The sequence below is a fragment of the Crocodylus siamensis genome, chromosome 12, assembly GCF_052110815.1.
Source record: "Crocodylus siamensis isolate JL-2025a chromosome 12, ASM5211081v1, whole genome shotgun sequence".
In the NCBI taxonomy this organism is placed as follows: domain Eukaryota; kingdom Metazoa; phylum Chordata; order Crocodylia; family Crocodylidae; genus Crocodylus; species Crocodylus siamensis.
The window spans coordinates 22,234,089-22,259,772 of NC_143406.1; the positions used below are offsets into that span (position 1 = coordinate 22,234,089).

Here is a 25,684-nt window from a genome sequence, read left to right on the forward strand (position 1 = left end):
AAAATACAACTGAGCATGCACTTTCGACTGGATGTTCCCTGTGAGGAAAGCTTACACTTGAAATTTCTTACAAATAATTTTTATTGCACATTAAGACAGACATCTGATGAAACCCAGATGATATGGTATCAAAAATAAATGACATTTATATATTACAAAAGTCCACATCAAGTTTTTTTGAAGAGTCTGGCTTCTTTTTACCATTGTACCTGTGTTACTAAATGAGGCCCTTGTATTTGCATCATTTCAAAACCTGGAAAGTCAGCAGATCTCAAAAGATTAAATAAAAAAAGATGAACTTCAAGGGTCTATGACTTCCCCAAGAATCACAGATATAGCCAAGACCTGGTTGTGGGCCAATGTGGAAACTCATTTAAGATGAGTAATGAGGTACAGAAGGTTTCTAGTGCTCATTACATCTGTCTCCTTAAAACAAGTAAGATCTTGCTGTCACGGACATAATATTGGCCTGAGTCATGCTGGCAACTTGAGAGAAATCCACATAACATTTGCAGCTCTCTCTCTCTCTCTATCACAGGGTGTGGCCTGGAGATCCCAACATGCATGTTAAAACACACCACTGAATCTTGAGACCTGAAATCTCTGAGGTCCTTACCAATATATTGAATACAAGAAGGCAGTTAGATTCCTGGTAACCATTGCCAAGAGTAAGAAGTCCTTTAGACCATATAGGAGCACAGTCTCTGTTTGTACTTTCCACAACACAGCTCTTTAACATGCCACATTTCTATCTACAACAGCTTTCATCTAAGCAGCTAAAATCCTTTAGAAGAGAGAGCAACTCTTATTTCTCTTTTTCACAGGGGAAGCAGGGAAGTTATGACAAACTTTCAAAGGAGCCCTGCGTTCCCAGGGATTGATTTCAGAGGTACAAAGCACCAAAATACTAGTAGAAGCCAGCATGATTTGCAAGAGCTTAGTACTTGCTGGGGATAAAACCCTAGATACCTAAACAGAGACAGCCAACAATCTGGGAATCCAAAATCTGCAGCCACTTGGGAATCTGTGTCTAATTTACTAAAGACCCCATAATGAACCAGCATAGCACTTAGGTCCCCTAACTAACCTAATAAATAATACTGCCTCTACACTGCCCTTTAACTTCCACTCCTCAATCATTACAGCAAAATCTCATACTGAGAGAAACTAAGCAACAACTGAAAACATCATGGTTTTTTTCTAAAACACATCTGGCTATTCTCAATGCTTTACATGTCAGAGCAACAGAAACTTTCCTTCTAGTATGGTAGGATATCTACCATGGGACAATGGAGCTTAAAGGAATTTGGTCTGCTTTTCCTGAAGACCTAAAGACTTCCTGTCATGTAGACAGGATCTCATTTTAATACTTGTGCACTCAGTGAGACCTTTGGGAAGTAGTATTCAGACCATAGAGGCACAGATTAGAAACATGGCTAAAATACAACCTTTTAGAGAAGAGGGAGGACAAGAGAAGAGTGACAGAACTGAAAGGAAAAGGCTAGTGAGGATGGAAAAAAAGAAGTGGAATGGAAGAGGAAAGAAAGAAGAGCCTAAAGAAAGAAGAGGTAAATCAGGCAGAACACCTATGCTAACTCTGTGCTAAGGAGTGAAATGGATGACACAGCAGGCATGGGGTGGAACGAGCAGCTCTGCAAGTCAATGGGAATGGTTGCTTCTCAAGAGTTCCAGTCCAACCTCCAATCTCCGCTATTTGAGCAACTCATCACAAGGGGGAGTAATGCACTAACTGGTTTGTACAAACAGCTCAAATTCAGTGTGTTCGGAAAATTCTAAGGGGGCAGAGTGAGGTTTCTGGTTTATTCCAAAAGTTCCACCTGTAGACCCGAGTCTTGAAAGAGTTCTCTGGACATTAGGGACAATGAGAAGAGTCTTAGACCCTGCAGAAGGGAAATGCATGTGTGCAGAAATAGCTGGACAGAGAAGAGGCTTAATTTAATATCGTTTGCCTCTCTTTTTCTTACCCCTATGTTGCTGCTTCTCTTTCCGTGCCCCAGCTGTAGTAAAGGTAATGCAGTGAGCATCTAAAAAATCCAGAAGCTTTCCCATCCCAATCTTGATGCCATTCTGCTTCAACTCAGCTTGCAGTTCAGCCAGCTCCAAGGGCTCATAAAAGAGTATCCTCCGATAGAGAGCTGGGTTTGAATGGATGTAGCGTCTCACTCCCTCCTGTTTCTCTGCATCCTGAGTGGCAGTCTGAGATGCTGGGACCCCCTCATTATAATCTTCTTCCAATGCAAGGGCACAGGTCTCAAATTCATTGGCAGACGAACTGAAAGTAAGAGCAAGCAAGTGAGAGAGCAAGGAAGAGTCAGGGAATAAGGCATTAATGGATGTGAACGTAAATGTCAAACAGAACAGGCTTAACAAGGGCCCACATTCTGCAAGCTTCCCCTTCTCAGCTGTGCCAGTGCCTCCTATATTCCAGTCCTGTGGTCCCCAGCTGCTGCTTCTCCCTGCTGACCTGCACCATCTACTGTCATTCTACTTTTGTGCACAGCTTTGTCATGAAAGTCTGTTGTGGCTCTGCTATTGCAGTCTTGGGCCCACATACAACTCTACCAGTGCCCCTGAAGTAAAGAGACCCTTTACCAAGCAACAGAATATCAGCCACAGCAAATGATATCAAACTTACTTTTCTGATCTGACAAAAGTTCATTTGGAATTAGAATGAAGACACTCATGTTGGTCACCAAAGCCTCAAATGATAAAGGACAAATGATAAGGATAAAAGCATTTTTGTAGTTTGCAGGGGTCCACATTCTGTCCCACACCAATGACTACAATTCTGTTGCTATTTCAGTAATTTATTTTAGTCTTACCTCTGTGAACCAAAGGAGTGGTCCGTTCCATCCCCTGAAGACGTTGCAGATTCCTGTGATGCTGAGAGCATTTGCTCATCAGTGCTGATTGCCAGAGAACCTTTAACTGGAGATCCAGCAAGAGACAGAGTTACTTTGTTTTGCCTGCTGGCATCTCCTGCATGGCTTTTGGTTTCAGCAGACATCTTAGCTGCTGCACAACTTGTTGTAGAGGGGCCCATTAAGTTGTCATCACTGCTCCCCAGAACAGGTAAGGAAGGGACCAAAATACTCATCTTCTGCTTGCTTGCTCCACTTGAGGCTTTGGAACTCTTTGTTCTCACTGCTTTCCCATCTGCCTTGGATGGACTGCAGTGCTTCGCAGTTGCTTTCCACAAGGGGGGCTGGGAGGATGAGAATTCATCCTCTGAATCGGACTCCATGACTTGGTGAGTGTACTGGAATATCTCCTTCAGCTTTAACACCATCCGATGTTTTGGGAGAGGACGGACTCCAAATCTAAAATATAAAGGTAGAATTTTAATTAAGCAATACAGTATTCTTAGGCTAACATGGTGATGTCCAGACTACTGGCACTGCAGTATGGCTTAGGGAAGGGAATGGGATTACACTATGGAGGCTGCAGTCCAGGCATTAGCACTATTAACTAGATCTCAAATAACATTTCCTGGAGCCCCATCAAATTGTTGGCTCTTATCTCTTGCTGTACAAGGGTTTCTCTGTCAAGGCACTTCCCTCAGGTACCTGCAAATTAAGAAACTGTTTGCATTTGTAGAAGTAACACTAACCTGTTCAATTCTTTCTTAAGCTCTGGCGTCTCCATAATGGAGTATTCTGGCATTGGTGTTATGGGAACCTTGGGAGGCAGGTTCTTCTTTGGGCAGATAGGGTCTGTAGCAAGATGAAATTATTACAGTTAGAATAAATCTGTACAGTTTTTGGACTAGTTGCTACATTCTGGTCTAAGTGACAAGTATTACAAGGTCACAAAGAAGTAATTTTTATAGCACCATTTTCCTGCAATGGTTTCCAAAGCACTTGACCAGTTACGTCTTGTTTGTAAAAGAGAGGTGCTTCAATTCTAGATTTTATCTATGGACTCACCTTTTTCATGGAGTGTTTTACTTTAAAGCAGTGGTTCCAAAACTTTGACAGATTGCACACCACCAATTTAAAATGATACAAGTACCACCAGCAGATTTTTCAGTTCAACTTTAAGTACCACCAGCAAATTTTTGTCATATAAAGTAATTATAATAAATCAAGTTAACACGTATCACTGGTGGTATCCATATTGAAGATCAGAAACCACTGCTTTAAAGCATGAAACAATCTGACTTAAAATAAATGAAAAGTTTTGGTCATAAAGATCCTCAGTTGTAAGAACTTTTGAAAGCTGACAAAGTCTATGTTAATTGAACTCTATAGCAGCCTCTGCTGCCCTGAGCCATTTCTGTAACATATTAATGTTACAGCAATGGCTCAGGACATACATAAAGGCTGGGGTGGTAGTTATAGAGAATGGGCATGTCTACATGCGATGTTATGCCATTGTAGCAACGTGCTACGGGAGATACAGTGTTCGCAGGCAAAAACCGTAACGCTGCTGCCGTATTGCCACACCAATACGCTCCCTTGGTATAGCGTGTTGCTATGGTGACCTAGTGGCTAAAAATAACCATAAACAACCAGCATGGTGCAGCACAGGCTGTTACTGCATCGTCACTTAGTACCTCCAAAAAGTACTATATGATGGTGCAGTAAAAACACTGTAGGGGCACATGTAGATGCTCTAGTGAGTCTTAAACTTCTGGAGACCAAAGTTACAATGCAGACTGAAGTCAAAGGGAAGTGGTGTGACATCCACCTCCTAATGCCCTATCACGTGTGCTTTACTGCAGAGCTGATGAATTAGCTCCACAGTAAAGCATCACCATCTACACTTGTGCCAGTATTAGGGTGCACTAAACTAATTAACTCTGGTGTAGGATAGTACTGTCCAGGACAAGTAGTTTTTTTTCCAAGATCTTTCCAGGGACCAGTTTGACCTTAATCCCTTGAAAGATCTTGGAAAAAATTATCAAAGAAATCATTCTTGACAGGCTATCAAAAGGAAACATTCTGAGGAATAGCCAGCACAGGTTTGTTGTGGGTAAGTCTTCCCTGACCAATCTCATTTCCTTCTGTGACCAGGTGATCTTTCACCTGGACAAAAGGAAAGAGGTTGATATCATATATCTGGACTTTAAACAAGCCTTTGACCTGGTGTCCCATGATGTCCTCATGGAAAAGTTGGGAAACTGCAGCCTCGACTACACTACAGTCCGATGACTGGGGAACTGGCTCTGAGTTCGGACCCAGAGAGTGGCAGCTGATGGAACTGAATCAACATGGCACTCGGTGACCAGTGGTGTCCTCCAAGGCTCCATTCTTGGACCTGTACTCTTTAATGTCTTTATAAACTATCTGGACTCTGGTGTCAGAAGTGGACTGGCCAAGTTCACTGACAACACCAAACTTTGGGGAAGAATATCCACACTTAAGGATAGTCTGGTGATCCAGGCCAACCTCGACAGGCTTCCAAGGTGGGTGGATGAAAACCTGACGGCATTCAATATGGAGAAATGCAAGGTGCTCCACCTCAGGAAAAAAGCCCACATCACACATATAGGCTCAGGATTGCTACACTCACTAGCACCACAACCGAAACAGACTTGGGGGTCACAATTGACCATAAGTTGAACATAAGCCAGCAAAGTGATAATATTGCAGCCGGCAAAGTGAACAAAACTCTGGCTTGCATCTACTGATGCATCTCAAGCAAGACCCAGGATGTCATCCTTCCACTGTACTGGGCCTTGGTGAGGCCACAGCTGGAGTATGCATCCAATTCTGGGCTTCCCAATTCAGGAAGGATGTGGAGAAACTTGAAAGAGTCCAGAGGAGAAAAGCACGCATGATCAGAGGGCGAGAGAACAGGCCTTATGAAGAGAGGCTGAGAACCCCTGGACTCTTCAGCCTGGAGAAGCATAGGCTCAGGGGTGATTTGGTAGCAGCTTATAAGTACATAAGGGGGGTGCATCAGGATCTGCGAAAACACCTGTTCACCAAAAGCACCCTACGGGATTGACAAGGTCCAATGGTCACAAACTCCTGCAAGACCGTTTTAATCTGGACATAAGGAAAAACTTCTTTACTGTCCGAGCCCCCAAGGCCTGGAATAGACTCCCTCCAGAAGTGGTGCAAGCACCTACTCTGGACACTTTTAAGACACATCTGGATACTTATCTTGCTGGGATCCTTTGACACTAGCCGACTTCCTGCCCTTCAGCAGGGGGCTGGACCCGATGATCTTATGAGGTCACTTCCAGCCCTAATATCTATGAATCTATCCTACAATGGAGTAGTTACATGCACCAAAACGCATGTGTAGACAGTGACCAGGGCTACCTGGGGCATGAGGGTGCTACAGTGCAGGGACTGAATCCTCCAGACCCCCAGCCAGCTGGAGCTGCTTTGCCCTGGTTCAGTGTGCTGCAGTCTCATGCACATGTGTAAACACTGAGCCTGGGAGCAATAAACTCCAGCACAAACTGCACTGGAGTTTATTGCTACGTGCTAATTGCACATGTAGATGCACCCACCATGTCCTAAGTAATATTCTTAGATCTTGGATGAAAAAGCAATGCAAGTGTACAGAAACATAAAGTTATTAACCAAATAAGAAACAGCCTACAGAGGTACTAAGGGATTAATGCAAGCACTTACGAGGAGTCTTTAGTAGCTCTGTGTTCTGGGCAACATCTGCAGCTGACAGCCTCTGTGTAAGAGGAATTACCTCTGGGAGATCATCTTCATCTCCATTCCAACTGTCCCAGACTTTGGAATCCAAAAAGCTTAACCTATTACCCATTGAAGGCAGTGTCTCAACAGGACTCTTTTTGTCACAGGACAAATGTCTTTGGGTGTGCAAAGGACTCCCTCTAAGAGGGGTACTACCTCTGACTTCCAGGGGTCTTGTTGGGGTTTTCCACTGTTCCTCTTTAGGGTCACTTTTACTGTTGGTTGTGCTGTTATTTGCACAATCAGACTTCTCAGGCTCTTTGCTGGTCTCTCTGATTGGTGACAGATATTCAATGTCCCAGAAGGCATCATCAACTGGGACTGGGGGATCATCACCCAGCAAGACGTTGCTACTTGGTGAAAATGGAGTTGCATCTTTTTCTTCCTCACTGTCCTGTACCTCAACCACACTAATGTCTGTTTTATTTGCCAAAGACTGCTTATAGCATGGAGGCACTTGTCTGGCTGAAGAAGGGCTTTCTGAAGACTTTTCTTTTACACTAGCACAATTAGGGGAGAGTGGACTTGTAGGCACAGGAGAAATGGGCAGAAAGTCTTTTGAACATTGACCCAACTGGCTGCCAAAAGAGTTCCTTTTGCTGACTGAGTTGTCCAGATGGAAAGGTTTTTGTGACAAAATCACTGGCAACCCACCTGAAGTTGGTTCAGGACTGTTTATGATGGTCCTTGAAGGCTTATGGCTATTATTACCTACCACTAAAACTTCAGTCTTGTGCATGGATCCCTGACAATTCAAATTTCTCATGCTTGAAACTTGGGTCTGTGTTGAGCAGTTTCTGCTTTTGCTTAAAAAAGGCGTGCCTGGCACCAGCCATGATGCATCCACGCTAGAACTCTCCTCACAACTGTACTCTTTCCCACAACTCAGATTCAGATTCAGTTTGCTGTCAACACAGGTACCTGTCCAGCTGTTAACATGCATCTCTGGCAACACCTCTGCAGCAGCATTACTATGCACCTCATTCTGAATTCCAAGTGAGACTTGAGACAGCCTCTGATGTACTTCCTTGTCAACAACTGATACAGGTTCAGATTTTGGCACCTTGGGATCTTGCTCTACTTTTTTACAGATATAATCCAATTTCCTAGAAATTTCTATTTCCCTCAAGGAAGATCCAGAATCTGATTCCTCCTTTGCTTTTTTTAATTCAATTTCTTCATCGGAATCTGACAAAACAATAATATCAGGTTCTTTGTTCGTGTGAGATGTGGCATCCCGAGTTTTGAGAATCTGTGATGAGGATGGTGAGAGAGATTTTTTCTTGTTTAAGTGAATGCAGGGAGATCTGTCTGGAAAAACTCTTCTCTTTATGTTCTCATGTCTTGAAACAAAACCCTGGTCACTGGCTTTGTAGAAGGGCACATCATAAAGTGAGAGATCTCTTATTGGTGTTGATATAGGATGAATGCCTGTATATACTCTGGATAATGTCTGATTTAATTTTGCAGACAAAGGAAAAAGAGGTGTGCATAGCTTAGTAAGAGGACTGTGACAGAAATTGCTCTTGCCTGATTCAAGGCTTTTCTGTGACTGATGGCAAACTGGCGAGTTATTAATTTCAACACATTTCTCACTGTTGGTCTCTCCAGGGTCTTTGATATTTTCATTCAATGAGGCAGGATCACAATAGTCACTCTGGGTTGCAGAAAACATGTGCTCATAACTTACATCAAGAGCTACAACATTGTGTTGATGACTAGGGAATAGCTTTTCCCAGGGATCTTCCTCCTCTTCATCTTGTGAAGCCTGATATGATCTGGAAACTCTGGGTGTTCTAGTGGTCTGTCTTTCACCAGAGAATGCACTGCAGGACATGGCATTATCACTGCACTTATAAGACTCATCCTGGCAGTGCACTGTAGTGATCTGTGTAACATTTATGCCCTCACACCTATCTGGGCCTTGGATTTTCTTTTCTTGTGTACGTAAATCACATCTAGATCTTCCCAGATTAATATTTCCCTTCCATTCTTTAATCTTGCTACATGCTGAGGGAGATTCAAATACCTTCCTCTTTTTGTCATCCACCTGTTGATTCATGTCTTGGGCCTTCTCTGATTCACTGTAAATGCTCTTCTCTGTGTATTCTTCCTCCTGTGGCTTGTCTTGAGCCATTTTTCGCTGTGTAGCAGCAAACTCATAGATTTCCTCAAGTTCCTGTTCATCCACTTTCTCATGGTCTTCCTCCTCTTCGCCTTCTGGTTTCAGCAAAGCTATTTCTTCCTCATCTTCATCTCTCCACATTGACTTCAAGAGCTCCTGGAAGTTCTCAGCTCTATTCTCACAATCCTCATCATCCCCCACAGAGAAAAGCTCTTCTCCTGAATCCACCTCGGATGGTTCTTGGTTCTCTCCAGGGCTGCTTCTGCATACAGCAATCAGCTCACTCACACCAAACCTGTAATGACACAATGAAAAGATTATTGTTTTCTCTCCTTTGATGTTGCTTCACTCTTTGGATGCAATATGAGTGCCTCATGCAGATTTCCTCGTAAGAGTCATGTGCATGCCTTTCATGACAGGCATCTGTTCAAATCTAATCTGTCAGTCAGATTTCCCCTCTTCTAGTAGGATGCACATATGAAAGCACCATCCCAACAACTCAGCTCTCACACTGACTCTAAAGACCTTTACCTGACTAGAATTAAAATTCCCCAAAACAGACCAGGAGGCAAATAATGGCCCTTCGAAGAGGCAGGATCCTATTTATGCTTTTCCTGACTCAGCCTCTACCTTAGACTACTTCAGCTGAGAAGGTACTGGTGTCTACAGCAGAAGCCAGCAGACTCAGCACAGACAATCCCATAGCAGAGAATGTCTAATGCTATTAAGGGTATGAATTTACCACACTGTTATAAAAGGGGACTTGGATCACAGTAAAGATAAGGCCTCAATTTAGACACTGGATTAGAAACAATGCTTAAGGAATCACATTTAGAAGACAAACACCTTTCTCTACATCCCGTTCTTGACGTTATTTTACAATTATATATTAGTTTTTGAAAAAAGATTCTTTCCCAGTGCAATGAACAAACCATAAATTATAATGGGAAACTTGCTGACTAGTTAACAATGCAGAGGAAAGTATTGTGAAATGCACAGAACATAAAGAGTATGTTTTTCTCTCATCTCCTTGAGTGTCAGTCACATTAAGGTTCATCTATAACACTAGCAGGTTAAAACTTTTGGAGAGAAGTGAGATTTTTAATTTGACAGATTCTGCTTCATTTGTCCTTATTTTTAAAGGTTTGCAGCTGGAGAGTCACAAAATGATGGTAAGACTAATACTGTAAGTCAGTATTATACACACGATTTTCTTTCCCACAGCAAATCTTGCTAGAATGGGACTACTTAGTGAAGTGCTTTGAGCACTCAGATGAAAAACATACTACTTTCCAGTATTATATTATCATGATCAGCCATTGTGGGAGGTCCCAGGACCAAATGCTACTACAAACACTATAAGCAGAACAGAATGGCTTGTTTCCCCTACAGGTGCAATGACTTGTGCCAACAGTGGTAAAACTTGAGCCTAGCAGCAGGTAATACTAAGCAGCTATGTCTTGGCAGAGACATACACAGTGAGAAGATGGGAGTTGTGATGCATCTGTTACATTCATAAGAAAAACATGCAGAGTAAGAAGTTCACTGAATCCATTCAAACCAGAAAAAGAAGATTCAAGTGTCCTCAGAATAACAACAAAGCACTAATACCCATTGAACATTTAAATCAAAAAGATTTCACTTAAACAAATGCAACCTGAGGAAGGTCATAATTGCAGAAACCTGCTGCAAATACAAGAATTTGGACTCCAAATAAATCTAACGTGGGATCAGTGATTAGAACACAATATACAAACCTGGCTGCAAGAATCCTCACATCAGAGAGCACATGGGGACGGATATTAGAATCAGCAGAATAGAGGTACCGTAGAAATGCATACGTTGCCTCTGCTGTCACTTCACTCAGTAGCACTCGGCGGATCTGCAAATTTCCATCTTCTTCCACTAAAAAACCTTCATTGTGAGCCTGATAATGGAAGGATATGAAACATAAAGCAAGGTCATCTGTTGGCAGGAGATGGGCACAGGAGACTCGGAACCAGATTTTCCTGATCAAATCAGACCTGTCATCCACTGAAGTGGCCAGTACTAGATGCTTCACAAGGATAGCAAGATGATCATAATGCCTTAAAGCAAGGTGGCAGGAGTGTTCTTCCTGTCCTCTGCAGTCACCTGCTTACACCCTGTAGCACAGCCACACAACGTTTGATTATGTCCTCCATATAACTACCACACATTGCTAAGACTTATAAGCATTTTCCAATTCCTTTTTTAAACCAGTTGCCTCTTGGAACAGTGATTTCACAAGGTGACTGAAAGAAGAACACCATGTGAAGAAGAGTGCCTTTGAGTTGTTTTTAGTTTACCTGTTCTTGGTTGCACTGACTGACCACTCATACTCCTTTTATGGGACAACAGAAAGGAGGATCTGTTCAACTACTTCTATATCTTTGGTAACCTGAATAATACGTGTGAGGATCCACCTGCCTTTGTCAAGATGTTTCTTCAATTACAACACTCTCCCATGCTCTTTGCACCCATTGCACCTACTGCATTCCCTGAGATGCTCTTAGGGAAGTGCATGTCACACAAATGAAAAACACAGGGGCTCAGTTCTTCCCATTAACTCCCAAGGGCTCAAGGTCTCTGACAAAGGGAGACTTGGTCCTAACAACATCCTCTTAGCCAATAAATAGATTATACGGAAAACAACGCCCTGCAGAATAGAACCTAAGGGAAAATAACCACATGGAGGGAATTAAACATATAACATGGGGACCTAATCCAGCAACTCCTACTATATATACAAGCAGTTCTTACCCATGCAAACAGCTGGTGGGACTACCCAAGTAAGAAAGAGTTGCAGAACTGGGGTACAGGTAAGTAATAAAAGGAAGTTCACCTAGTTCAGAATGCAGAGGGTTAACCCTTGTCTCTAGTTTCATAAAAGTGTCATGTCACAGGATGCATCTACACCACATCCCTCGTTCTGCCAGGGGTCCTCCCTCTGAAGCATGCCCAACTATCTACTCATACATACCAAACTGGAAAATGCCACTCTGGGAACAACCCCCTTATACAAGAGTGGGCAATTATTTGGGTCCACAGGCTACATAGGGAGTTTTGGTGAGCTCTCGCAAGGTTGGTCAGCACCCCCCACCTCCAACCTGGGACAGCACCCCTGTCCCCGCAACAGCTCACCAAAACTCTTAAGTGACTCTGCTTTGTGCTTGACCAGGCAGCTTAGATGGAGTCACTTGTAGGGACGGTGCAGCATCCGGGACCAGGAGGGGCAGAAAGAGGCAGGGCTGGGATTGCAGGGCACTGAGCACAGGGCTGGGGCCTGTGGCAGAGCCGGGATCCACTGCCTACATGCCCCTGCAATGGGCACCAGTTCTGTGGGCAGGAGCATGCAGGGAGTAGACTGCAACTCTTCCCCAGTCCCGACCCCAAGCTGTCACAGCCTAGCAGTACTGAGGTCTGGAGACTGGCCAGCATCTGTGCAGCCATGTAGAGCGTGCAGCCAGGTGGATAGAATGGGGCTACAGGTAGGCAGGGAGCTGAGTCTGGGTTCGGGTTCTTGTGGCAGTGACAGTGCAGGGTTAGGACCCGGGGCAGAGGTGCGATTTGCTATCCACATGCCCCTGCCTGTGGAACCCATGCCCATTGCAGGGCTGTGTGGGCAGCAGATCATGGCTCTGCCCCAGCCCCGGCCCCACGCTGTCACTGCCCCATGATCCCTCCCAGTCTCGCCTGCCCATCCCATTTCTGAACACAGCTCTCCACCCACTTGCAGCCCTATCCCATCCACCCAGCCATTCGCCCTGCCCATGTGGGTCCCACCCCCAGTTGTAGGTTCAGAGTGGATGAGCTGGGGATCCTGGGCAGTGGAGCAGGGTCTGGCAGCAGCAGCCGGAAGGAGCTCCTGCCGCTGGGGCTGCTAGGAAGTGAGTCTGGATGCCATGTCACCCCAACCCTGCTGTGTGCCCAGGGGTAGCAGGACTGGCCACATGTGCCAGAGCCTAAGCTGTTCCCTGCGCCTGGGCTGGGAGGGACCAAGGGACTCGCCGTAGGCCAGATAACATACCTTGGAGGCTAAATCTGGTCTGTGGGCCATATTTTGCTCCTGGGTCATATTTTTCCCATCTCAAGTACATCAAAGGGAGAGAGCTCAAGAGCAACCCAGAGTAGTTTCAACACCACATTTCTGCGTCTGGCATGTGTGAACAGGGGCAGCTGGGTAGGACACACCAAAGTTGTGCAGACACATGTACACAGGCCTTCTTGAGATAACAGTATTCAAGTAAACCAAGCCATGTTGAAAAGCTGCTCTAAGGGCTGCCAAGTAGCACCAAGTATAGGTTAGGATCAGTACCCATTGTCATGTTAGTGGGAGTGCTACTGGGATCATGCTGAGAATTGTCTGACACCAAACCCTACTGGGGAGCATGTGGAGCACTGCAGCTGCCTTGGCAAGCTCAGCCTTGCTATCTCAACAGTAAATGAAGGCATGGGAGGCATTATATTGGTTTGACCCTACTCATGAAGTTTATGCAAGAATGTAGCTAAGAACTTTCAACTGCTTGGTCCCTGGACTTTAAGTTCCCTCACTGTAGGAGAAAGACAAGGTGGGCTCACCTGACTGACAATAGTCTGTGTTGGGTGACTATGAAAAACCAGAGACCAAACAGGTAGTTAGAACTTCCCGTGTTAACTGCTGGCAGGCTTCATTCTCCCCCTTCCACCTCCCACATATTGCCACACTCAAAAAGACACCAGCATTCTTGCCTCCTGGACTCATCTAGCAAGGAGATCAAAAGTCATGGCTGGGCCACAGATGTCTGTCAGAGGGCCCTTTATCAACCTCTGCTGATTCTGGAGCGGCGCTGACTGCTGAGACTGGAGCTGGTTTGGCTATTTATCTCATCCTAGCTATGCGGAAAGCTTCTGGTCAAAAGTCCAGAGGAGGCAACCCTGTCAGAAGGCAGAGAAAGGTAGCACTGCAAACAAGCATCACATTTAACTACAAAAGCATACACATTCAGCTACACTTACCATTTCCACTGCCTGTGGGCACCGTGCATATAGCACAAACATATGGGCATAAAGAACTTCCCCAGAGTCGACCTGGAACTGGATGTCACTTAGATGGGGGTTATTGACCATTCCACTGAAATCAAAAGCCAGTGACTGGAGCAAGGGCTAGAACAAAGAAGGAAAGGAGAGAATACTGGTGACACTGTAGGTCATTTCTCTGACAAGTGCAGAGGGAATAACCCAATTTGTCAGTGTTCCTGTCTTCTGGACCATAGTTTGAAGGGAGTTAGCTTGTCCCCTGAAGCAAATCTTACTCTGGGTTAAATTTCACTTTCAAGCCAGCAATGATGAATTTGAGAGGCAACTAGCAACAAGCTTCTGCACTTCAGAGTTACTACGGTGCAGCTGGAGTCACACTTGTCTATCTGTTACTTCAACTGCTCTGGCACTGGGTGGACACGAGACAGAAAGACAAATAGCTGTTTTTAGAGAGCCTTCAGTCTACATAGCTTCACCATTGTCAGGGCAGATGAGTACAGTCCGACTGCAATGTGGGCAAACCTAACAGCAATGGTTGGTGACTCCCTTCTGTGTCAACAGAAGTATCAATTTGTTGTTTGGATTTGGGGTCCCAGGAGGTGTACAATCTATCTGGATCCTGTATTCAGGATGTCACAGAAAAACTGCAAAAGCTCATCCATGCCTCAGATCCTATGCTTCCCTGCTTGTCCATGTAGGCAACAATAATACCACCAGAATGATACTGAGCAGATCAGAGAAGATTACAAGGAGGACTAAAAAGTTTTGAGTACAAGTAGTATTTTCATTAACCCTCACAGAAGAAGGTGGTCCAGGCAAGGACCATCACATCATGGAAATAAATGTATGGCTGAAAATGCATTGTCAACATGAAGGCTTTAGGATTCTTTGACAATGGGCAGATGTTCTAGGGAGGAGTACTGCTATCAAGAGACAGGACCCATCTGATCAGAACTGTGAAGAGCATCTTTGGTCACTATCTGGCCAGCTTAGTAAGGAAAGCTTTAAACTTAGCTTCTTGGGGGATGGTGAACGAACCTTCCAGCAACAGAGGGAAAAAATCCAAAGGAAAGAGGAGTGGAAGAAGCAGCTAAAATCAGGGAAGGCAAGAGAGCCACAGGACAGCAAGAGGGAAATGAGTATGTCAAAATGCAAAATACAGGTGATCTATGTACACAAATGTGAGAAGTATTAGGAACAAACAAGATGAGTTGTTACTGCGTGGTCATTTAATACTTGCTTAAGCTGTTGTTACTGCGCAGTCCCATCATCACACGATTATTTTTAGTTGCGCAGCAGAATTGCTGTTACGGTTCATGCCCACCAATGAATACTATGTTGTTGTAGCAACAAGCTAGGGCATAGTAGCTTGTTGTTATGGTAATGTAGCTTCTTGTATAGGTGCACCCAGTTATTCATAAGAAAAAACCCTTACTATGAGCTGTAATGGGACCCTTTGTTGGCAGTCTTAGCTGGAGGAAACTAGAAGATCAGCTGCGTTCACATGGCCAATGGGTAGGCTGCCAGGTCAGAACTGTGGAAAACTGATAGGGCAACAAGAGGGAAACTTACTTTGCTGCCTGCAATGAGGGGTGCACCGATATATCGGTTAGCTATCAGACTGCCACAAATAAAAGGAGAAATTATGTTATCACCCTGTGGGAGTGCAGGGGAGAGTAGGCAGCAGGTCTCAAAGGACATTCTGACCCTTCCAGCTATCTTCTTTGTGTTGGGTTTCCCAGAAGGCTGAGGATGCTGTGGAATGACTATGCTGGGCCCTCACAAAATGATACTCTCCCATAAATCTCCCAACATTTCATCTCATCTGTAAGCTTCTGTACCAGATAGCATGTGTTTGGTGTAAATCAGTCTGTCCAGGCAGAAATCCATTTACTTATCATTTGTCTAGCTTGGCCCAGTACATACAAGAAAGAACACACCATTTCTGCCCTGAAATACTTGGAGCCCAAGTGCACTGTGTACATGAACTGGTTCTCTTTCCACAGATCGTCTCTGTCTGCCTACTGTTATTTTAAATCTTTTCCTATACAGCACCACTATCCTTTTACCAACATGGAAGGAAAGCATTTGGTGTCAGACTTACATATTTCTGCCAACCATAAATATATATATATGGAGAACTAAACAAGGATTTGTCCTTACTCTGTCATAGCTGATTCTCTGGCACCTCTTTCCTGTGTATGGAGGGACAAAGCCACTGAGTGGAATATCTGTGGGTGCTGATTCTTTCCCTTATGGAAGAAAACACAAATCACAAATCAAACACAACTCCTGTGTGAGACAGACTACAAAGTCAACATTCCCACTAGTACCTCTGCAGTACAGATAACCCAACCAGTGTTTTCTAGCAGTTCTAGGCAGGCTAGAACTAGCCCTGGCACTTCAGCCTTCCTCTCCATTCTTAACAAGGAATTTCTGTGTTAGGCTGTGACATATTGCTGATTTTTGCCTGGAATTTACCAAGATCAAGATTTCAAACAGACCAAGTTCTCTAGTAGTTCAGAGTGCACAGAAAATAATGGGCAGAAGAAATCTTAGTCTACATAAACTGGTACACAGTTGGATTTGCAGCTGGAATATAGCTTTCCTCACACAGGGTCCATGCACACAATTACATCAGTCACTAGAGAAGCTGAGTCCCCTCTGAAAATCTAGCAGTAGTATAACATGCTCAACAATACCAAGCAGCAGTTTGGATGAGAAAATGAAAAGTACTACCCATACATAAATCACAGATACAACACAATTTCTGCCTGAGTAGAAAATTCTTTAGGAAGCTGTTTAAGGAATACTAAAAATACCATACTTACATAAATCCAAGACAACTTGGGATTTAATATGACCCCCCAATAATTAGATTTCACACATGGAAAATTATAAATTTGTTAGTTTTCCATGTATAAAATCAAATTATTGGAGGGTCATCTTAAATTTTGCCCCACCTATGGGGGAGGAGAGGGGAGAAGGGAGAGCAAGCAGCCTGACCTTTGCACCTTGCTCCCCTGCAAGTATGCCCTGCTGTGCCTGTCCCCCCTGCCACTAGTCCTCTTTGCCTCCACCTCTGCTGTCTGCCTCCCCATCCAACCTGTGCTGCTGCCCAATGAGAAGTGCAGGTCAAGGGATGGGGCAGCACATACTGCTCACTGGCCAAGGCATTGGGAAATAGTGCAGGTCAGAGAAAGGGGTAGCAGTGTGTAGTGCCACCCCATCTCAACACATGCTGCTGCCAAATCCCAGCTGCGCACTCCTACCGGATCAGCAGGGATCCAGGTTTTCTGTTTCCCATGGAAAAATGTGGATTTTCCCCTTTAAAGGAGAAAAACACAGGAAATCGTGGGTTTCCCCTTGCAGGCCAGCAACCTTCCAGCCTGCAAAAGGGGTTGCTTGGGGCTGGGGGTGTAACTGGAGGCAGGGGGCACCATATCCATGCGTGGCTGGCATACAACCAGGCAGGGTGGTGACAGCAGCCCCAGCAGCTGGACACAGGTAATTCTGTTGGGGAGTGGGGTTGGAGGGCCAGGGATTGAGGACCATCTGGGGGGCTATGGGCATGTGTGTGCGAGTGTAGCAGAGGTGTGTTGAGCAGATGTGTGTGGAGGGGTTGTGGGGTGGATGTTTGCTGGTGCTTGGGGAAAGTGTCTGGGCACAGGGGCTGCAGCAGGGCAGGGGAGGTCTGAGGCAGTGTTCAGTACCACCAATGAGCCCAGCTCCACACTACTGCCAGCAGGGCTTGCCCAGAGGCACCTCTCCCTTCACTGGGGGAAGGGGGTGGGAGGGGTCCATTAGGGGTGGTGGTGAGTTGCATGGCCATGCTGATGGGGTGGGGAAAGTACCCATACTCTCAGGTGCAGGGGGGCTAGATGCTGCTTGGGGGAGGGAGTGTCGGGGCAGGGAGCGGGGCAGCCAGGTGCCACAGGCGTCCCCTCCTCCTTCCTCCAGCCAATACTGGGGCTGGACAAGCTCCGTCACTGCCCCCAGAAGCCACAGTCACCTCTCTGGCCCAGGAAGGACAGAGACTGCCCGGAACCCCTCACCCTCATTCTGCTGCCTGCAGCATGGCCTGAGCCAGAGCTGTGTTCCACTTCATGCTGCTGCTATGAAGTGTGGTATGTGATGCCTCAGCTGCTGCTTGTGCTTCTGCATGAGATGCGCTGCATGCACCTCATGCTGGAGGCCTCCCCCACCATGTCACCACAGATCACCATCCTGTAAGTCCGCACAGGGCCAAGCAGAGCAGGACGGGGAGCAGCCTCCAGCAGCGCTGGGGGAGGGCAGGGGTCTGCAGGTCAGGAGTGAAGGGCCCCCTCTGGTAGTGCTAGGAGGGTGGGCGGCTGTGTGTTTGGGAGTGAGGGGCACTGGCAGGGATGGGGGACTGCAGGTAGGGAGTGAGCAGCACTGACAAGGGCAGAGGGGGCAGGGGAATGTGGGTTGGGAGTAAGTGGCACTGGCAGAGCCAGGGGACAGTGGGTCAGGAGCATGGCTGGAGGGGGCACCAGAATATGGCTTGGGAGTGAGGGGCATCAGCAGAGCCAAGGGGCTGAGGGTTGGGAGTGAAGAGCATTGGTGGCAACGGGGGACTGTGGGTTGGATGCAAGGGGCAATATCATCGGCAGGAATAGGGCACCAGCATATCAGGGTTGTTCAGTGCCACAAAGTGGTGGGTGGGACAGCCACAGCTAGATTTTCATGTTGGTGAGTGAAGAGGCCACGGGATCTCTGATTTTCCATGATAAAAAAATCAAAATCAAATGCCAAAATATATAGGTATTTAGGATTTATTTTATTATAATGATCGAGGCACTGGTAAACTGCTTTTAAATTGTAAATATAGGAACAAAACATGGTGTTCAACTGATACCTATATATAGTGGTGTTTCATGTTAATCACGGAAAAACACAGATTTTGGGATTTTCAATTGGAGAATTTTGGATTTTTAAACAAAGAAAACCAGGGTGGAGGCACCAGCATGAGTCAGGGGATCAGGAAGTAGGGCAGGTCAGAGGATGGGTAACAGCGTGTCCTGCTGTCCCATTCCCCAATGCTGCTACCCCATCCCCTGAACTGCACTGCTCCCTGATCCCCCACCCAATCAGTGGTGCATTCTGCTGTCCGATTCCCATGCATGCTGCTGCCCCATCCCCAGCCTGATTCTCAACCCACCTTGCTGCCCATCCCCTACCCGATCCCCAACCTGCGCTGCTGCCTAACCCTCCCCAATCCCTGACCCACACTGGTGCCCATCCCCCCGACAATACCTGACCACTACTGCTGCCCATGCCCCCCATCCCTGACCTTCACTGCTGCCCTTCCCCCATCTGATCCCAAACTCACGTTAGCACCCAATCTTAGACCCTAGCCCTGGCTCCTGACCAATACTCACTGCACTGCTGCTGACTCTGAACAGTAGCAGCAGCAGCCCCAGGAGCTCCAGACCTAAGCCTAGATAAATGTGTCAAAAACTGGCAGGTGATGGAGAACGAGGACCAGGGCCTCAGGAACCAGTGGGAACAACAATAGCCAGCAGTACTCTCTGCAGATGCTGGCCTAGCCTCTCTTGTGCCCATAGGCAACTGGTGCCACCTTAGTCAGGGGGGCATGTGCCCCCCCAGCAGCCAGTCAAAGACTGGGGGGGGGAAGAATCCCTCCGTGACCAACTGCGAAGCCCACTCCCTGGCTGGCACTCACACGGCGTGGTGGGGCCCACCAACGCTCCTGCCTGCCCCCCCCCCCCCCCCGCCAATTGCTTAAGTGGCAAACGCGGCCTGTCAGGAGGTGCACTGGAGCAATCAGGGGGTGCACGTTCCATTGCTTGTGCCAGACTCAAGCAGGCACAGTTCTACTTGGCTAATGTGATTCAATACGATCAGTGTAGAAGTACAGACCAAAACTGCCAACACTTACTTGATTGCTCCTCTGTATGGGAGGGGTGAACATCGTGGTTCCACTGGGTGAGAGTGAGTCCTTCCCCAGCCAGCTCAATCAAGTCCTCCAGAATCTGAACATCCTTGCGGCTGGGGCTGGGGCTGTCCTCACAGCGGCCAGTTTGAGGTTCATCAGAAAGCTTGTTCCCAAGTTCTGCAGGAGCAGAATGGCTGATGACAGGCTGTTGTTGGATTAGCTGTGGTTGGTCACATTCCATCAATGAAAAAACAGTCTCTGACTTCTGATTCTGAAGTGGGAAACAATAAACTGGTTCTTGTCTTAATTGTTCACATAGCTCAGGAATGGCTCAGTGGTTGGATTAAACTCAAGGTGATGCACAAGTGAAAGGAAGAAAAGTGAAATTATCCCTCTTGGGGGATAAGTATGAAATATGAGAGAGCTCTGAAGGAGTTCTCTCCAGTTCTGTGCATCATTTAACTAAATAATGTGCAACAAAATAGACAGGGGACCTGTGACAAAATTACTATGAGATTTAATTATTGTATTCTAACATATACTGGGCCAAGGGCAGAGTGAAGGTCATGGGAGCAACCTTAGATTTGGCAAAGCTGACATTTGAGTGCTGTACTTTATAACCACAAAGCATGTTTGCCATATTTTTACTGAAATATATATTTATTCACAAAACAAAGCTGTAACCTAATTCCAGGCTGGATGATTAAACAGAATCATAGAATCATAGAAAATTAGGGTTGGAAAGGACCTCAGGAGGTCATCTAGTCCAACCCCCTGCTCAAAGCAGGACCATCCGCAACCACATCATTCCAGCCAGGGCTCTGTCAAGCCAGGCCTCAAAAACCTCAAAGGATGGAAACTCCACCACCTCTCTAGGTAATCTGTTCCACTGCTTCACCATCCTCTTAGTGAGAAAGTTTTTTCCTAATATTCAACCTAAACCTCCCTTGCTGCAACCTGAGATCACTTCTCCCTGTTCTGTCATCTGTCACAACTGAGAACAGTCTAGCTCCATATGCTCTGGAACCATTATTCAGGTAGACAGAAAATTTAGCAAGAGAAAAATCAATCAAGTGAACCTCAGCTAGGTTCACTGCAAATAGGTTAGAAACCCTCAACTCACAACCCTTCATTCTTACATAGCTTCACTTTCTGAAATGTAAAAGAAAAAACAATCTACACTGAGCTTCAGGTGCCTTGTCTTTAGTTCCAAAAGGAGATTTCCAAATTGAAAGTTCGAGAACACAAGGTCTGGCTATGCAAAGACAGGGGTGAATGTGGCAATGCCCAAGGTGGAGGGGAACACCTAGATGTGAGTGAACACCTGGATGTGAGTGAATAGTAGAGAAACGGAATAGGACTCCTCACCTGCACAGGTTTACAAGGCAAAATTGGAGGGGTTAATCCTGCTGCGTAGAAGGTTTCAGGGTCACAGGGTCCAGTCAAAGCACTAAACTCCCACAAAATGCAGCGCTTATCTTTGGGCAATGGCAGAAGCCACTCTGTTTTCTCTGGCTCATCCTCCAGAATCCTGCTGAAGGGGAGTGGAGGGGTACAGGAGAATTCCACGTCCTCAGTGAGCAGCATGGCCACCCGGTCTTGAATCTGTTTACAGGATGTTTCTGGATCTTGAAGTAACAATGGTGGAGGTGCAAGGGAGAGCTTCTTACGACTTTTTTTCTCTTAAAAAAAAAAGAGACACAAAATCTGAGATAACCTACAGAACCGTGTACAGGGGCATGGCACAGCAGTTCCTCCTAGAGCTGCAGGTGCAAGAAGCCAAAATGCAGTCTATAGGCAGAGCTCTACAAGACCACATAAGGACAATAGCATCTTAATTACAGAGAAACAGCAGCCAGGGACTAGAGCTGCTAGTGTGCAGTGTTTTGCCACATACTGGGTATTTCTCTAAGCCCTAACTTGCTATGCAATCTGCTCTATTTTATAGATGTTACAACCATCTCCCAGTTGTACATCAAACTGCCATTGCAACGATCAGCTGGGGACCCTGGCTGCTGAAAAAAATTACGGCCACAGGCAGGAGATTTCACTGTTTACCTCTCTGGGTATCTCCATATAGCACAATGCAAAACCATAGACATACCTGAGTTAGCTTGGGTACCAGAAACAGCCAAGCCATGTTGTTCAGCCATTCACCTAAGTTAATATACTCTACTTCTCAGCAGGGCTAATTATCCCAGGCAGAGCATGGCACTAACAAAGTTAACCAAGCTTCTAGTACCCAAGCTGATTCCAAAGTGCAAGTCACAGCAGCTCTGTTCAACTCCTCACACTTTCCAGCGCCATTCAAAGGATCATGGGTGAGAATCAGTGGCTTAAGCACTGATAGGGTAAACAATTTAAAGGTAGGGTGGCTATCCACATGCATGTTAGTACATTTTTGGCCCAGGGCAGACTGTTTGGTCCTCTAATTGCTGGCTACTCAGTCACATCAGCACCTACTTGATCCTGGCTTCCACTTGATTGGCAGAGCACTCTCCAGTTTACCACCTGTTACAGATTCTGCTTGTTTCTGCTTTTCATGCTCCTGCAGAGATCGGGACATTGCCATGGCAACCAGCACGTCCTCATCTGCATTTGCTGCCTTGGACATCTTTGGCTTTTTTTTTGCCTGCTCTTTGGAGCCGCCTTTTCGCTTTGACCTGCTGACTTGAGTGCTGAAATACAATAGGCAACATTTTTTAATTGACTGGACTAGAGACAAGGCATGCTATACCCTCCAGCTATTCTACTTAGAGAAATTCCTGGTTCCAGGATTAGGAAACCCTTATGTCCCTAATTCTTACATATATTCCCTACTTTTGTCAATGTACAGGGTGTGCATTCCCTGACATAGCCATGAGCAAAATAACTGAAGCTTTGGAAGGCAGGATGCTGAGAACTAGCATAAAGCATAAGCTCCAGTAAGTCTAATAAACTCAAATAGACCATTCAGCTTTTGTTACCACCTCAGCTAGTGTATCTTTGACCTCCAACATATTAGTGCAAGACTATTTAATCCCTGTTTCATCTTTATTGGTTCATTAGTGAACTGCTCCATCATATTCATCACCATGATTGCCTTCAATGTGGTCTCTTCAATTCAAACACCTCCAAATAAGTGGCTGGGTTTTGGGCCTGCCTGCTTTCCTCTGGATTCCCAGCCCAGGCACTGTGTGCACTCTCCTTGGATCTGTACAGAGTTCACATATGTGTGGGTGGGGTTAATATCTCTCAAACTAAAGGAAGCAACTAATATCTCTTATTTGCTTCATCTCACCTGGGTGCTGGAGGAAGCCTCTCACTGAGGGATGAAGCTTGCAACTTCACTGCCTGGAGAAGCAGCTGGGGAGGGACCTGCATCTTGACAGCACAGTGTTTCAAGTGACTGGCTCGACTTTTGGGTATCTGGAATTGCTTCCCACAGATGGGACACTCAGGGACACATGAGATATTGGAGGAGGACACCTGTGATTTCTCCGTTTCATCTAGACACCTGTGGAAGGCAGCAGGGGCTGTTCTTATTAGTATGTTATAATCCACCTACATGAATGCCTTTAAACCACATTGAAGAAGAGCTGGTACAATTAGATCTTATACCTGAAAAAAAAACAGTTTAACACACCTGCAAATCCCTCCCCCCCTCTAGGAGCTATGAGCTAAAAATGCCAGAAAACATGTATGCAGAGGTTATAATGTCATGGGGCATGTTAAAAATATACTTAATGTATGCCTGCATCTGCTTTTGACTAGATCATTGTCTCATCACATAATCTTTTTCTCAAGGAAAGTTCTAACAGCCCAAAAGCCTGATCAATTTCTGAAGCCACCACTCAACAAAAATCAGCCTCTGAAAGAGGTAATCTCTTCTCCTGTCCTCAAAATACTGCTGCTTCAGGTAAGTGCCTGTCTTGGTACTAGGGGTGCACCAATAGAGATTTTTGGGGCCAATATCGATAGCCAATTTTTAAGGAGGCATAACGGCCAATACCTATCTTGTTTCCAATATGCAGGCTGGCAGCTCCAAAAGCAGTGTCCAGCTGGTAAGTCTGTTGTGGTGGAAGGGGATGGGGTAGGGCAGGGAACGTGCGTGTGTGTGGGGGGCAGATCAAAGCCGCTGCGGTGTGAAAGGGAGTGGGGCTGGGGTAGTTGCTGCCTAGCTGGGGCGGGGCAGGGCATGGGACAGAGCCGCGGCTTGTCCAGGGGACATGTGGACAGCTCCTGCCACTGTGCACACCCCAGGAGGACATAGGGGGCGTATGCCCCCCAATTTGCGTGCAGGATGTGGTGGGACAGGGTGGGTTGCTGCTGTGGGCTGGGGCCAGGGCAGCATTGGGCTCTTTCCAGCAAGGGGCTGGGCCAGGCTGGGCTCAGGGTGCATGGCAATGGCGCTGGGAGGGGAGTTATGCGGGGGGGATGCAGCCACCTCAGAATTTGCCATAAGCCCCCCAACCCTCCTTCCCAGCGCTGATGCCTGCCCCAAGCCCAGCCCAGTGCAGCCCTGGCCCCAGCCTGCAGCAGCAGCCCACCCTTGCCCTTCACAGATCTGGGGGGCACACCTCCCCATGCCCTCCTGGGGTGCATGCAGCAGCAGAAACTGCCACCCCCCTTCTTGCATCCCCTGGACAAGCCGCAACTCAGTCCCATTCCCTGCCCTGCCCTGCTCCAGCTGGGCAGCACCTGCTTCAGCCCCAGCCCCACTCCCTCCCCCTCACTGTGGGGGCCTTGATCTGCCCCTCCCCTGCGCCCCTTCCCTTCCACCACAACAGACTAACCAGCCGGATACAGCTCTGCATGCTGTTGGGCTGTGCTCCTCGCTGCCTACATGCTGTACTGTGGCTGTGCACATGCACAGATCATTTATCAGCCACATGGTTGGCTACATCAGGCAAAAAAAGCCAATTTCTGATACAGTCAATTTTCTTTATATCAGTGCCAATCTGATATCGGACCAATGTATCGGTGCACCTTCACCTGGTGCAGTTTGAACTTTGTTAGATACAGCAAATGCACCAGGGAGAATCACAGCAAAAGGAAGTCAGTTCTTTTTGTGTCCCTGCAGGAGCTTCTGTTTCTTTACATTTGAAAGGTTAATCACAGCCTCAGCTTTTACCCTTTCTATAACAGCTAAGCTAGGGGTGTCTAGCATAGGAGGCAAGAGAGGGTGCCTTTTACCTGTTAACATGTTGCTCCCGTCGTGTTGAGTTCATGGCTGAGAGGTCCTTCTGACAGATTTGACAAAAAAATAATCCTGACTCTTCCAGACTTCTAGGAACTTCCTGTTTGAACTCCTGCTGGACAGTCAATGCCAGAGCAACGTCTTGTTCCATTGCTGGGAGATCTGGGTTGACTCCTAGGATGAAACAGAGATCGTTTCAAACAGATCACTAAGCTCTTGTTATAAAAGACCAGGATTTGTTATATGAAAAAATTACTATTTTATTAAAATAGTACTTAAAAGTTAAGTTTGAACTTTCTCTGGTACCTCCAATTCTAAAGCATCTCATAATATTTTGCAAAGTAATCCTCACAGCACTACTGAAATACAGTCACCTCTGGAGCAGAGGGTAGCAAGTAGCTAATGAATTACAGCAGAGGAGACAGTGAACTTTCACTATGGCTGCTGGGACAAACCAGGGCTCTTATGTAAAACCCAAGGATACTTTAATTTCCACAGAGAGCCCAGATAAACTTGGTTTGGAATGGTCCCACACAAAAAAATTGCACAGGACTGACTAGTTCACTTTAAATACTTTGAGATCTATTGATCAAAATTACTACATAAGGCTTATGCACTATTAGTGTTTAGTGCTATTGCTACCTGGGAAAGATAAGAGGGGAACTGACTCTGAAGGGAATTTTTGCTTCCCAGAAGCCTTGAAATTTCCAGCTGGATACTTAAATTAGTACCATCCC

General features: G+C 46.1%; 1 protein-coding gene across 1 annotated transcript in view; it reads right to left on the bottom strand.

The window, feature by feature from the left end:
* Positions 1-63: 63 nt before the first annotated feature.
* SLX4 (SLX4 structure-specific endonuclease subunit) overlaps positions 64-25,684 on the bottom strand; it is a 42,551-nt gene continuing 16,930 nt past the window's right edge. The window contains exons 4-15 of the mRNA XM_090024564.1: positions 24,944-25,121; positions 23,049-23,264; positions 22,232-22,446; positions 21,137-21,450; positions 19,772-20,039; positions 16,012-16,100; positions 13,828-13,974; positions 10,569-10,738; positions 6,612-9,106; positions 3,632-3,734; positions 2,844-3,341; positions 64-2,293 (exon numbers count right to left, since the gene is read on the bottom strand). Coding sequence (XP_089880690.1) covers positions 1,957-2,293; positions 2,844-3,341; positions 3,632-3,734; positions 6,612-9,106; positions 10,569-10,738; positions 13,828-13,974; positions 16,012-16,100; positions 19,772-20,039; positions 21,137-21,450; positions 22,232-22,446; positions 23,049-23,264; positions 24,944-25,121 — 5,030 coding nt within the window. The 3' untranslated portion in view covers positions 64-1,956. The remainder of the gene's footprint in view (positions 2,294-2,843; positions 3,342-3,631; positions 3,735-6,611; positions 9,107-10,568; positions 10,739-13,827; positions 13,975-16,011; positions 16,101-19,771; positions 20,040-21,136; positions 21,451-22,231; positions 22,447-23,048; positions 23,265-24,943; positions 25,122-25,684) is intronic.